Below are 13,675 nucleotides of genomic sequence, written 5' to 3'. Positions count from 1 at the left end.
GTAGAAACCCATGGCTGAAAGTGGGGTGTCACTAACTAAAATGCAACAATAGCATGTCTTCCTGATTTGGACAGGAATACTGGCCCTGCATAAAAATGATAATAATAGTAATAGTGAAAATGTATAGAAACTGATTATAGAAGGAACACTGTCCTAAGCACATTTGTAAAGCATCTCACTTAATCCTCATGAAAGCCCTATGAGGTTGGTATTAATTGTACCCCCATTTTACAGATTGGGATACTGAGGCTTTGGGGAAATCAAGCAACCTGTCACTAATTATCCAACTAGGAAAGGCAGTGGGGGCTCTCTACATATCCATACGTATTTCCTACATATGCCAGGACTCCATGACCTGCTAGCCTTACAGTCTACAGTCTCTCTCTGTGGCCTCGCTGCACTCCCTAGAATACACCAGGCATATTCCTGCCTCAGGCCTTTGCACGTGCTGTTCCCTCTTTTTGAAATGCTTTTCCTGTAGGTGCTCACATGGCCAGATCCCTTCACCCTTTCAGCTCTCACTTAGCGAGCCCTTACCTGAGCAGCCTATCTAATCGTGCAGTCTCCAGAGTCCCAAGCCCCTTTCCGGTTTATTTTCCCCTCAAACATTTATCACTGTCTAGTCTATCACTCGTGCTACTTCATTTATTCGTTTACTGTCTGTGCCCCACCCCACCGCGACTGGCAGGGGCTTCTGTGTTGTCTGCTGCTGTATCCCAGCGCCCAGAATAGTGCCTGGCACATGGCAGACCCTCAACGCACACTTGTCCAACGACTGACATCCTTACCTCACATCATTGCCACCGTGTGCAAAGGACCCAAAACAGGCAGTAAGGACCTGCAGAAAATGGAACAGAAGGTGGACCTCGGCAGTGTCTTTCTCTTCTTTCTCTTCTTCTGCAGGGTCCTCTCGAGGCTGGTCAGGATCTGTCAGCTCAGACGCCAGCTTCATTTCCACACCTCCCTCCTCTGCCTCTATCTCCGCTTCGGCTACTGCATTGCAGTAGCTTGAGTAGCTGTCATAGCGAAGTCTCTTTTTAGAATAGGACACGGTGTCACCCACCAGCTTTTCACTGTCCTCTGGTGCAGACGAGTCAGCGGCTTTGAAAGTCGAGTGGACCGGCATTCCACAGATGGCCGCGGTGTAGCAAGTGTAGCTGTTGTTCCGCCGCAGCAGCCTGTAGTTGTTCTCCTGCGCCGGCCGCTCCTCGGGGCCCCGGTCCGTGTGGATTCTGTGCAGCAGATCCTTGTAGAGCCCCGAGTCCTTGTGCACCGTGTGGTACACGTGCCCGTCACTCCTCCTGTGGCTGTCAAAGCCGAACGTGCCGTTGGAGATGGGCGATTTCACAGAGCCGTGAGTCATGGAAAGCGCCCTTCCTGGAAAGGGTTACAAGAAGGCATCACTTTCTAGCCTTCTGAACGTAAGTCACGTCTACAAGGAAATACTCCCCCCGTCTCATAACGGTAATCTCAGCGAGGCTGGGTCATTATGGGTGATGTAGGTTTTCCCCACACTCCTATTTTCTGAATTGACTATAAAGGACACGTAATATGAACAAAATAAAAAAGAAACTTGGAGACATACTATAAAAGGGTATAAAACTGATAATATGATATTTTTAAAATAATGTGACTTAAGTTCTAAAAAGTGTCTTCCAAAAATTACTACAGCGTTCTTCACAATTCCTAGTAATCAATAAAGGGAGAATCCTTATAAGGGGTGTATTTTAGAAAACTTCATACATAAGGGGAAAATCCAGTTTATAAGGGACTTATTTTAGAAAATGTGATATATAAGGGTAAACCCCAGCTTACGGTGAGACAGACATTCTAGGTGCTCCTTAAAAGGCCAGCCATGACTCTCAGAGGCAGTGTCTGTCAGGTCTGTGGGGCAAAGTCAACTTGCTTCCTCTGGGCCACATCAGAGACCACGTCTAAGGAGAGTGGGTACCAGGGCCCCACCTGGCAGGGAGGGGGGAAGCTGCCCTGACAGGCCTGGCAGAGGCTGGCGCTCGCCCATCATCATCCTCAAAAGTTATGGGACCAAAGGACACCCCCAGAACAGTCTTGCTGTTTTCTGAGGTTTCTGTGATTCTCTGTGGGAGACTGCCGTGGTTCCGGTTTTAGCTTTCCCTCTGTGTCTTTCCCGAGGAAGGCTCCTTGTTAAGCTGGATAAGCCAGCCATGAGCAGTGAGGTAACCATGCAGCACGAAAACTCCGCACGAGCAGCTGAGTGGGCTGCACGGAGGCATCGCACCGTGTGCGCCCTACGTGCCACTGATAAGACCATAAATAGTTCCATAAATAGTTCTTGGGAGAAAAGCACAGGACAAGAGTAATCCTGCTCTGCTGACTGAGGGGTCAGTCTCCTAAGGTCTCCTGAGCCCCTGGGTTTCCTCAAAACATAAAATTGGGGGACACTTGTGTGCACTAAAACCTAATTCCCCACATTCAGGCCCAGCTGCGTACCCGAGGAACGGCTCTCTGCCACCAGACAAGCCCAAGCTCTCTGCGCGGCTCTTACCATAAGAGGCCCGGGGGTGGCTGCCCGCCGCCAGCGCCGCCGTGCTTTCTGGGGCCACTGGTGTCTCCCCGGCCGGCCCCGTGAGGGGGACAGTGCTGTCGTCATTAGCCTTGGCACCTGGCAGCTCTTTAAATACTGGGGACTCCGCTTCCTGAATTTTATTGAGGCTTTCATCAGAGACTCGCGTTAAAGCACCTTCTTTTTGTAATTTGCCTAAAGAAAATACAGTTGTAGCTGAAAATTTTGGAAGCCTGCTTTTTATTGAAAAGTGAGTATAAAAAATGAATACTTACCTTTATACCTCAGTACTTACTTTGGACATGAAACAAAAAATTTATAGCTAGTTAGAGAAAATGGAGTGGAGAGTTTGATTATCTGGGAAACTTAAGGCCTAATATTCAGCTATTGGGGAAAAGATGGGGGCATGGGGCCTGAACTAGCTCATGAAAACCCAGCAGAACAGTAAGGGCTGGATCTGATCCTCAGGGCCCCTGTCCAGGGCTAACAGCCCGTAACTCTATAACCATCTGGACTGGCCTCTGTTTTCTTAAACTGGCCTCAGAATCACTGAGATGTTTGTCCTTTTTGTCTTCATAGATATTGTATGATCTGTTTGGTCTTCTTCTGTTCAATCAAGTATTGGTCTGCAAATTGTAAGTCACTAAAGCTTAGGAAATAAGTACATAATTTTTCTCAAAAAAAAAAAAAAGAAAAAAAACAGATCCTACTTACTTTTAAAAATCCTTTACTTTCAAAATAACCAAGGGATTTTTAAAAAGGCATTTTAAAGCTCAACGGCACTCTTTCAAAACCCAATCTGGCACTCATTGCTGCTGATTTAATGATGTCTCGCCTACAGGAATGAAATAGAAATGATCTTCTCGGTCCCTCTGCTGCATACACTCACACAGCTTCTGTCCCTGTCATCTCTCTACATCTCCCCAGTCAGATGAATAGATAAAAATGTTTAAACTTCATTTGTTATGTGCTACAGGGAACAAGAAATGTACATACAGATCTACTGACCTCAAGTTGCTTATAATCTAGGGGAGAGAACATTTGCATAGAGTATACCAATTAAAACAAAAATTATTAACACATGAATCCGGTATTATTTTCTGCATTTCATTCACAAGCAAACTGAGGCACAAGGAGGTGGAGTCATTTGCAACATCACGCAGGTGCGAAATCAGGCAATTTAGCTCTATGTTCCATGCCCTCAACCATTAGTCTGTTTAGAACAAGAAATATAAACTGAAACGTCAAAATACATGCCATTCTCTCTCTCTCTCTCTCTCTCTCTCACACACACACACACACACACACACACGAATCTGCTAGAAAGCCAGAATGGGGAGCAATGTCACTTTCTTTTTGTGACTTTATAGCCTAAAGCTGGAAAACAAAGGTTTTGTGGTCCACATGACACTTGGGTTCAGCTGTTTAGGAAAAACCTCTTTAAAAAAATCACAGCATTTAAGTATGGTTTATTACTCCCATGCAGTGTTAAATCAAGCAGTGTGTTTAAGGGGGGCTCATCTTAGGCTAGTGCTCAGTATGAACAGAGGAGGTGACATTAATATTTACTCCCCATAGACAGCAGGGAGAGGAAGCACCAGCAGCAACTTTGCCTCACTATTTAGTTTGAGGCTGTATGTGCCAATATGGATTTTTTATCATTAGTGTTTAAATCTGCATGCAGCAATGGTCTCTGTGTGTATACAGTCCTGATTCTAACACGTCAGGCTCCTGCGACCCACATCTGTGTCAGGATGGAGAAGGGTCCTGTCACTCCCCAAAGCTCCCCGCAATCAAACCCTTTGCCCAAACCTAAGCCTTGACAGCCCTTGATCGGGCCTCTGTCCCTATACTTTTGTCTTGTTCAGGATGTCATATAAATAAAACCATACGATCTTTAATTTTCTGAAAATGGCTTCTTTTACTTGGCCTGATGCCTTTGAGACTCATCCATGTTGTTACAGGTGTCAGCGGTTCGTCTTTTACACCGCTGAGTAGTATTCCAGCATAGGGCTACACCATAGTTTATTCATCCTGTGCACAATCTGCCTGGTTTTGGGTGATCACAAATAAAGCTGCTATAAACATTCAGACCCACATTTTCATGTAAATTTAACTTTTCATTTCTCTAGGGTAAATACCCAGGGGTGGGCACATGTGTACTTAGTCCTATAAGAAACTGCCAAGCTATTTCCTGGAGTGGCTGCCCCATACTGTACGAGAGTTCCACTGCTCCTTACGCCCAGACGCACTTAGCACTGTCTTTTTTTAAAACGCCATTCAAATAGGTGTGCGATGATGTGTCACTGTGATTTGTCACTTGCTTTTCCCTGACAGCAAGTGATGTGGGCCTCTTTTCAGTGACTTATCTGCCACTCTTTGATATCCTCCTTTGATAAGGTGTCTGTTCAAATGTTTTGCTCTTTTTTTTTTAACTGGGTTTTCTTAGATTTCTTCATATATTGTGAATGTAAGTCCTTTTTCAGGGGATTTGCAAACATTTTCTCCCAGTCTCCAGCTTGCCTTTTTCATTCTCTTAACTGTGTTTCTCACAGAGCAACTGTTTTAAATCTTGATGAAGTACAATTTCCCAACGTTTTTTATGAGCTGTTTTTGGTGTCCTATCTCAACACTCTGAACCCATGGCCACAAAAGATTCCCCTGATTTTTCCCCCTATAAGTCTTAGTGTCTTTTATTTTATTTTTAGATCTATAATGGATTTTGAGTTAATTTTTTTTTACAGTGTATAAGGATTAGGTTGTTCTTTTTTTCTTTTCTTTTCTTTTTCCTTTTTTTTTTTTTGCATATGGCTGTCCAATTGTTCCAGTACCATTTGTTGTGAAGACCTTTCTTTCTCCATTGGACTGCCTTTGTACTTTGTTGAAAATCAACGTGTCATGTTTGTGTCAGTCTATTTCTGTTCCAGTCCTCTAGATGTCGATCTGTCCATTAACACTACACTGTCTTACAGCTTTACACTGAGTCAAGTAGTGTAAATCCTCCAACTTTATTCTTTTTCAAAATATTTTTGGCTCTTCTAGTTTCTTTGTCTTCAGTATAAATTTTAAGAGCAGCCTGTGCATATCTACAAAATATCCCGCTGGGATTTTTACTGAAATTGTGTTAAATCTATGGATCAACCTGAGAAGAACCCAGCATCTGTGCTGAGTCCTCCGATTCATGGCCACGTGTATCCTGTTTGTTTTTGTCTTCTTTCAAATGCGAATTTTCAAATTCAAATAGTCCATACTGAAATGGGATTGTGAAGTCCACTCTGAGGCCAAGAACAAATACTTCTTTTCTTCTGAGAGCTCTGTAGAAACATGTGGCCTCAGGGCTAGGAATTCAGTTATGTTGCTAATGACAGGAAAATAGCTCTGGCGGCTTTCTAAGCCGTATTCTCCTCCTTTCTTTAAAAATTGCTTCTACTGAGGTATAGTTACATGCAATACAATTCATTTTAAATGTGCAGGCAGATGGCCTGTGACAAGTAAGTGCACGCTGAGACCGCTCCCCCTGAAGACGGCGCACACTCCCGAGTCCCTGCTAAGTTCCCTCCTGCCCTTCGCAGTGTCTGCTGCGACACCCCCCAACCCCTGGCCTCAACCACCAGTGACTCCTGCCTACAGATGAACTCCCCTGGGATCCTACGGAGTATACCCTGCTGTAGCTGGCTTCTTTTGCTCAACATAAAGTCTGTGAAATTTGTTCTGCTGTTGCACCTACAGGAGGTAGTTTGTTCTCTGTCTTGCTCAGTACAGTCTTCTAATGTGTGAATACAGCACAATTTGGTTACCTATTACCCTGTTAATAAGCATTTGGGTTGTTTCCAGTTTCTGGCAATTATGACCAAATGATTTGTGTACAAGTATTTTCATGAACATACATTTTCATGTAGCACTTCAGCTCTTGGATAAGTACCTAGGAGTGGAATTACTGGGTCATATGCTAAGTGTAGACTCACTTTATAGGGAACTGCTGAACTAATTTCCAAAGTGGTTGTACCACTTTACATTTTACCATAAACAAACTTACTCCACTTCTTCACCAACACTTGATATTGCTCGTCTTTTACGTTTAGCTGTTCTTGTGGATGTGAAGTGATATCTTATTGGGGTGTTGATATGAATTTCCCAGAAGACTAATGTTTTTCATCAGGCTGGTGGAACTTAACTGCATCATTAACTTCCACTTATCCACACAACTAGGACCTTGTGCTCACCGGGGTCACAGTTACCAACAAAAAGTGTGAGCCAGAAAGCAGTCAGGAACCAAGAGACAAGGACTAGGTGTGTATCTCAGTGTATCTTCTGGACCAGGGGCATAAAGCCCCCTTTCACCGGGGGCCACATCAGCCTCGCGGTTGCCTTCAAAGGGCCGAAGGTCATTTCAGGACTGCATAAATGTAAATGCTCCTTAACAGTTAAGTGAGAGTTTGACTCGGCCACTGGGTAGAAACAAGGTGCTGGGCCGGATTCGGCCCGTGGGCCTTGTGTTTGCCGCCTGTGCTCTAGACTCAGCTGTGCCTCCACCTCCCTCTGTCAGTAGGGGTGGCTGGGCATTCCATCCGAAGTCTCGGGAACGGGGGGCACTTCAGTAAATCAGAAGAATAGAGGAGCGCTTACCTGCTATTTTTCTCCGCATCCAGGGACACACGAAGAGCCACACGAAGAAGGCGAAGAGCAGGGCCACCCCGAAGGAGATGAGCGCGATGGCCCACAGGGGCAGGACCAGGCCGAGCACTGCGAGACAGAAACGACAGCAGGGGCCTCAGGGGACACTTCCTGGCAGGTCAGCCTCATGTCAACATACTTTCGGTCCCCCCAACCCACAACCAATCGCCTGGATTTTGTATTTAATAAAGCTCTTCATTAAAAAAAAATGCTACACTTTTTGGGATAGAAAACTGTGTGTTTAAGACACACTCTGCCTTGTGAATATGCAGTTAAAATAGTTAGTAACTTAATTATTAAAGTTTTACCCATTTGGCACAAGCAGCCTATTAAGTGGCAATAAAACCATTTGCATCTTATCTCAACATCGAAATTCCCGCGTGGACAACAGTGGCTAAGAAAGAGGCGCATCACCCCGTGTCCCGTCAGCCAGCCCATTACCGTGGCCACAGCTGCAGGTGCTGCACTGAGCCGCCGGTCACTGCCGCCTGCGGTTCCCCACGAGCCAGCAGCCCTGCTTTAAGCGGACGTGACACTGTGACCACACACCTGAATCTGTTTAAAAATCAGCTTAGGAATAAAGGAGTTTTAACAGGACATTGACCTTCAAACTGAACTCTTTGGAGTGTCAATTCACAGAATTAAAAGACAGAAAAACTTTCCACTAAAGAGGCAGTCATGCAAACTAAGTTGCAATTACATTAGCCAAGAAAAGGGCAGACGTGCACATGGCTTCCCAGCACTGGACTGTCTCCCGAGCTCATCCCTCTGAAGTGTGTGTGTCTTCTGTCACTGGTGGCAACAGGCACACTCCACACGCGTTCACAGGTGTACAACTTCACCACGCCCACTCGCACAGGAACCCACGGTGGACATACAATACCACCTATGGCAGCCATACTTGTAACAGTAGGAATTTGCAAGACAACCAGTATATGTACAATTGTGGAAATGTGAAGTAATCATAGTCCTCAGTCATAAAAAATAAGGCAGATCTGTGTGTACTGATAAGGAAAGAGGCCCAAGATCTAGTTAATCAAGAAGAGCTGAGTGGATAACAGTATGCACAGCAGGATCCAATATGTGTTTTAAGAAGATAACAACCCCATGGTTATAGTGCTACCATAAGTGTGAATACACAGTGAAAATTCTGGAAGGACACAACGTTAGTTCCTGTATAGAGACGGGAAATGGAGGAGCTTTCATGCCTTACTGAACATGCGTCCATCATGTTAACTATGAAAATACATTAATAAGCATGTCACTTTTGTAAATTTCAAGAGTTTTTAAATGTGTTTGAGGAAGGACCTATTAAAACTTTGCCCTTTGATTAAATAAATCTTCAATGATGCAAGCTTGTCACATCCTTATCCACTCTATGCACACAAACCAACGCAAAGTCATTCAGTTAGGGCGTTACTAAACATTTTGGTAACTGTGAGAGGTAGAAGAGGTAGTTAATACTACACAGGGAGTGAATAAGCATATATAAATGTGGAAAACAAAGAACTAGAATCACCTAGCTTAATTACGGCTAAGGGCGCACCGGTGGCAGTACAGACACTTAGGGGCAAGACCGCTCTTCTTCCAAACTCCTGGGGACCCATGGGGCTGCGCTGCGTTAGTGGGCAGCCAGCTCCAGCCCTGGCTCGGCCCCAGAATCCGGAGCCTGGAGCTGCTTAAAAACCCACGGGGACTGACCTCACCAGGCCACGGCTTCCTGGCTCCTGCTTTCTATCTTCATGTCAGTGTCCAATGCATGTGATAAAGGATCACTCCAAAGCTGCTTCTTGCCAAGCTGAATGGTAACTGTTCATTACCAACATCAAACTGACCGACTAACATCAACATGCATCACTCCTACAGCTGAAAAGTATTTGGGTTTTGAAGAGGTTTCCCATGTTTCCTTTGGCTCCCCGGTTTAGCTGGTGGTAAAACTGTTGGCTGTGCTACTTTTGACTTCATTGTGCTAACCTGATCTGCGAGAGGCGAGCCCCGGACCCTGTGGGGAGAGAGGAACAATTCGGGAGATACATAACGAGTGAACCCCTTTGCTCTCAGACCGACTTTTCCACCCGTGCCATGCAGAGCCCACAGCAGAAGCAGAGAAGGGCTGCTTTAGGAGCTCCTTCCAAGCCCACTCCGTGCCCTCTGCTGGGGCCAAGTGGGAATCTAGACAGTGTCAGGACCAACGTCCAAAAGTGAGAAACGGAGGTCAGTTATAAGTTTTTGATCCATTTCTTAGACAATAAGCCTTAATGTCACCTGTTCCTTGAAACTTGACTGTCAGAATCGCCTTTGTCATTAGTTGGGTCTGGGGCATGGCCAGAAAGCTCTGAAGTTACCCTCCGAGTGACAAGGAGCTAGAAGGGAGGGCAGCGGACAAACACATCGCTGAAGGTGGAGGGGTGGGGAGACGGCAGAATACCGAGGAGGAAGAAGAGTGAAGGGAGGTGGGCAAACAGGCAAAAGTCGCTGGCGGTGAGACAGGAGAGAGGAACAGCACAGGGGCGGGCTCTGGAGCCCACCGGGGCATCCCAGCAGGTGGGCCATGTGACAGAGCGTCAGGAGAGCACGGGGTTTACTTTTAAAGGCTGCATCTGAGAAATGCAAACTGACATTATGTTATAAATAACTGAATTGTGCTAGATACACAAAATCAAGTTTCATGGATAAAAAATAATTAAATACAAAAATTCAGCATGGGGAGGTACTAAAACCAATATACACCCAAGGGAGAACTGTTTTCTTCTGAAAATTTACAGATAACAAAAATTTTTAACAGAAACCCTTTGCATTGAATTGTCTTTCTGTGAGGATCCCAAGCTGGTTCCCAATAATCACCCCTCAGGAGAGCGGTGAGGCCTGGCGCGCCCTGCACGCTGCGGACAGGCAAACGAGGACACGGCTTGAATTGCTCGGCTGGCCCGGCCAGGAGTGGCTGCCAGGAACCGAGGCCGGGAGCTCCCAACCCCCGTCCTCCGCTCCAGCCTCCCAGCGGCCTTTCATCTCCTGCCCTTTCCAGTGTCTGAACAGCAGAGATACGATGAGTAGTGATTTAGCTCTAACCTCAACCATCTTTACAATCCTATTCTCAACCTTCCAAGATCCAATGATTCAAGTGACGCAGGGAAGAAGTACATGAATGTTTCAGAAACAAGCACAGTCTGCCGGGGCCGCCACTTTGTCACACCCCTGGCTCTCCATACATGACAACCATCCTCAGAGTCTGTAAAATAAAACTCCTATACCAGGAACAAGGCTTTAGTCCACAGGAATTCCCTTATACCTCTACTCATCAGCCTCTCCCCACAACTTTCCTTCTTTTCTCTCCCTCCTTTTAGTATAATTTCATAACATATGCTTATTATGAAAGTATTAGCACAAAAGTTGCACGATGTACCAACGTGAAAATTCCTCATCATGCTCCCCTCTTGAACCCACTTCCCAGAGAAACACTGTTCTCTACTCCGGTATGTATGTTTCCAGGCATTATTTAGATATGAAACAACACACAGTACAGTGTTTGCCAGAATTTTTTTCTTTTTCTTACCTTAACAGATGTAGGATCTCACTGTATATACTGTTCTGTGCTTTCATCACACAACAATAAACTTTGTACATCTTTCCCCAGTAACACGCATGCACTCACCTCACTTGCAGAACAACACTTTACTAGTCCTCCCTTATGTCATAAACTGAGTTGCTAGTTTTTGTGTGGTTTGTTTTAGATTAACCTGTTCAACGCCTCAGAGAGAATTAAAGGCATAAAAGAAATCCTAAAGCAATTCTTTAAGAAAATGAAGCATTCTTTTAAAACTAAAAATTCTGTATCTTAATTTGTCCTATAACTAGGATCTTTTTTTTTCTTTCTCAAACCATGGTTCATTTAAAATAATTCTGAAAAGGAAATGACTTTAAATCACGCTGCTTTGAACCCAACCCTTGGTGATAACTGGAGGTTCTTCTCACCCAGAGCTTCCTGACCCAGGGTCAAGAGTCACTGCCGTGGAAACATCTGGTTTCTCCACAGCTCAAAGCTTCAACATGGTAACATGGAATACAGAGTCCTCTGGGAACAAAGCTCCTTCTTATAAAGCCAGCGGGGGCCTGAGGGGTTACTGATGCTCTCACTTCCTCACGCCTGGATCAGAAGAGCTACAGCTGGAGGAAGAGGATGGGAAGAGGATGAGAAGGGGACAAGAAGGGAGGAGGAGCGGGGTGGAGGGCAGGTGTTGGAAGAAGCGGGGAAGGAGGAGAAGGAGGAGCATGGGGAGTATCCGCTCTGTCTCAGGTTCAGTCTGCTCCAAAGAAGCCAGAAACCAAGCCTGGTTAAGTTTCAGAACTCATCTGCTGGTGTAAAAGAGTGAGCAGACATTGCTGGTGAGAACTTTTGAAGAGCATCTCTCACGTAAGAGCCATGACTAGTCGGCAGAGTTTGTGGTAAAAGGTTATGGGAAAGAAGTGACTAGAGTGTGGTTCTCCAGCTGCCCCGTGTGTCAGAATGACCAGGACCCTGGTCTAACGCAAACCCCCGGAGCTGCGGGGGGCGCTAGGGCTGGGCCGGAGAGCCTGCGTTTTGACCAGGCACCACGAGAGGCCGATGCTGCTGGTCCAGAGACCACACTTTGACTCATGTAAGTTCTACATCAGCACCAGAGGCTTCGTTAGCTGATCTGCTCAGACTGCTCCGAGAGGCGTGCGGCGAACTTCACCATTCATCCTTTAAAGGCTGAACAAAAACCAGGCCCCACACAACTGAAGACTTTCTCATTAAAAATAGACTTCAGGCTTGTATCCAACCCAAGTGAGCACTTTATTTACTAAAGTTATTTTTGCTCCTTGCAAATTATTTTTAAAGGACAAAAAAAATGCAAAGACAGTTTTTTAAGGTACTACCTCAGTCTTTGAAGTATAAGATTGACTTTTAGTTGAGAAAAGTCATGTCAAATGCAAAGTAAAACAAATCACACTAAGCCAAAGATATAAACAACTTCAAAATAACTTAAGAGTAGAGGAACAGAGGAAATCAAAATAAAACACTATAACTCAACATCCAGTGGATCCCCACTGAGCTCATCTCCATGCATAAAAATGCCATTTATCAAAAGCTCTTGAAGTTGAAGCTGCGTAAGATTAACATCATCACTCGTTTCTGTCAAAAACAGCTTCACTCTTCCCCTTTATCTCTGAGTCCCCAGTGTGTCGAATGGAAACATCCTAAGGAAGAAAGGGACCCGGGAAGATGAACCCCAGACTGGCATAAAGGCAGAAGTATTCATTCTTCGAGGAGCAGAACTGCTGAAGGGACCCTTCTCAGCTCAGCCCTGTCACCAAAGATGGCCCCACAGCTACTTGTGAGACAGCGGGACAGGCAGAGAGGCTCCACATAAGGAAATAGTACGTAATTAAAGCTCAGTTTGAAGGGCAAGCATCAACCTTCGATGTTTAAATAAAAGAAAGATTTAAACTCGCCTACAAGCGATTCTGGAAACAGTCACAACAAAGCAAAACATGTGAAAGTCCTTTTCTGACTTCGTGGAGGAGCAAAACAGCAAGTCCTTCAGCCAAGTCCGTCTTCTTCCTTCTCCTCTAGGCAAGCCCCCAGGAAAGTTCACGAAAGAAAGACTTTATACCAGAAAGTGTGGAAAACATAGAAAGATTGGATGACTCGGGATATGTCGGTGACTTAAGACCAAGAAGAGGAGGCTACTTAAGGCTGACGGCAATAAAACGGCCCCTAACACGCATCAGGAGTCGTCACGTGCCAGGCACTGTAGTAGGTGTCCTGCCCACGTCACCTCACGCCACACAACGTCCCTTTCATGGAGGCCCCACCACTGCCCTCACTGTGTGATGGCGTCAGGGAGGTGAGGAGACAGGAGGTTCGTGACAGCACAGTCACCCAGCCAAAGTACTTACCCTGAACCCTAGCACTGAGAATACGGTTTGTGCTTTCAGTGGGACAAGGAGCTGCAGGATTCTTGGACAGATTTTCTAAATATTCCCAATTAAAGAGGTAACTACTTTATCCATAGTAGCTGTATATTAAATATATTAAAACACATATAGCCAGGTTTCCAAATATACGGGAAGCCATTTTTAAAGGGAGTGATGAGAACAGAAGAATGCATTAAGGCTGATTTATTCTGACTTTCATCAATGGTGACCCTAGGTACCAGGTACTACTACACACCAAGTATCGTACCCATGCCACTTACGAAAGTCGGAAGTTAAGTGTGACTTTTCTATCTTAGTCTATTGATGTCATAATTAAGAGCCTGTGGTTTGGGTCTAGACTGCCTGCTTCGAATTTTGGTTCTGTGCCTTACTATTTATATGACCTTGGGTACCTGGTATGGCTGTGCCTCAGTTTCCCACTTGTAAAGTGGAGCCAGAAAAGCAGCATTACCAATTTCCTAAAGGAATTCAGAGAACTGAAAGGATTAATTCATGTAA

At 45.2% G+C, this 13,675-nt stretch overlaps 1 protein-coding gene across 4 annotated transcripts in view; it reads right to left on the bottom strand.

Moving 5' to 3' along the window:
- SLC20A2 (solute carrier family 20 member 2) overlaps positions 1 to 13,675 on the bottom strand; it is a 98,564-nt gene that overhangs the window by 14,704 nt on the left and 70,185 nt on the right. For all 4 annotated transcript variants that reach the window (XM_045821893.1, XM_045821892.1, XM_045821896.1 and 1 more), the window contains 3 exons: positions 7,169 to 7,285; positions 2,525 to 2,737; positions 789 to 1,377 (listed from right to left, as the gene is read on the bottom strand). In XM_045821893.1, coding sequence (XP_045677849.1) covers positions 789 to 1,377; positions 2,525 to 2,737; positions 7,169 to 7,285 — 919 coding nt within the window. The remainder of the gene's footprint in view (positions 1 to 788; positions 1,378 to 2,524; positions 2,738 to 7,168; positions 7,286 to 13,675) is intronic.

The sequence above is a fragment of the Phyllostomus hastatus genome, unplaced genomic scaffold, assembly GCF_019186645.2.
Source record: "Phyllostomus hastatus isolate PE091 unplaced genomic scaffold, TTU_PhHast_1.1 phas_scaffold_46, whole genome shotgun sequence".
NCBI lineage: Eukaryota > Metazoa > Chordata > Mammalia > Chiroptera > Phyllostomidae > Phyllostomus > Phyllostomus hastatus.
Note: the sequence above shows the minus strand (reverse complement) of the source record. Positions and strands in the feature narration are given on the sequence as shown.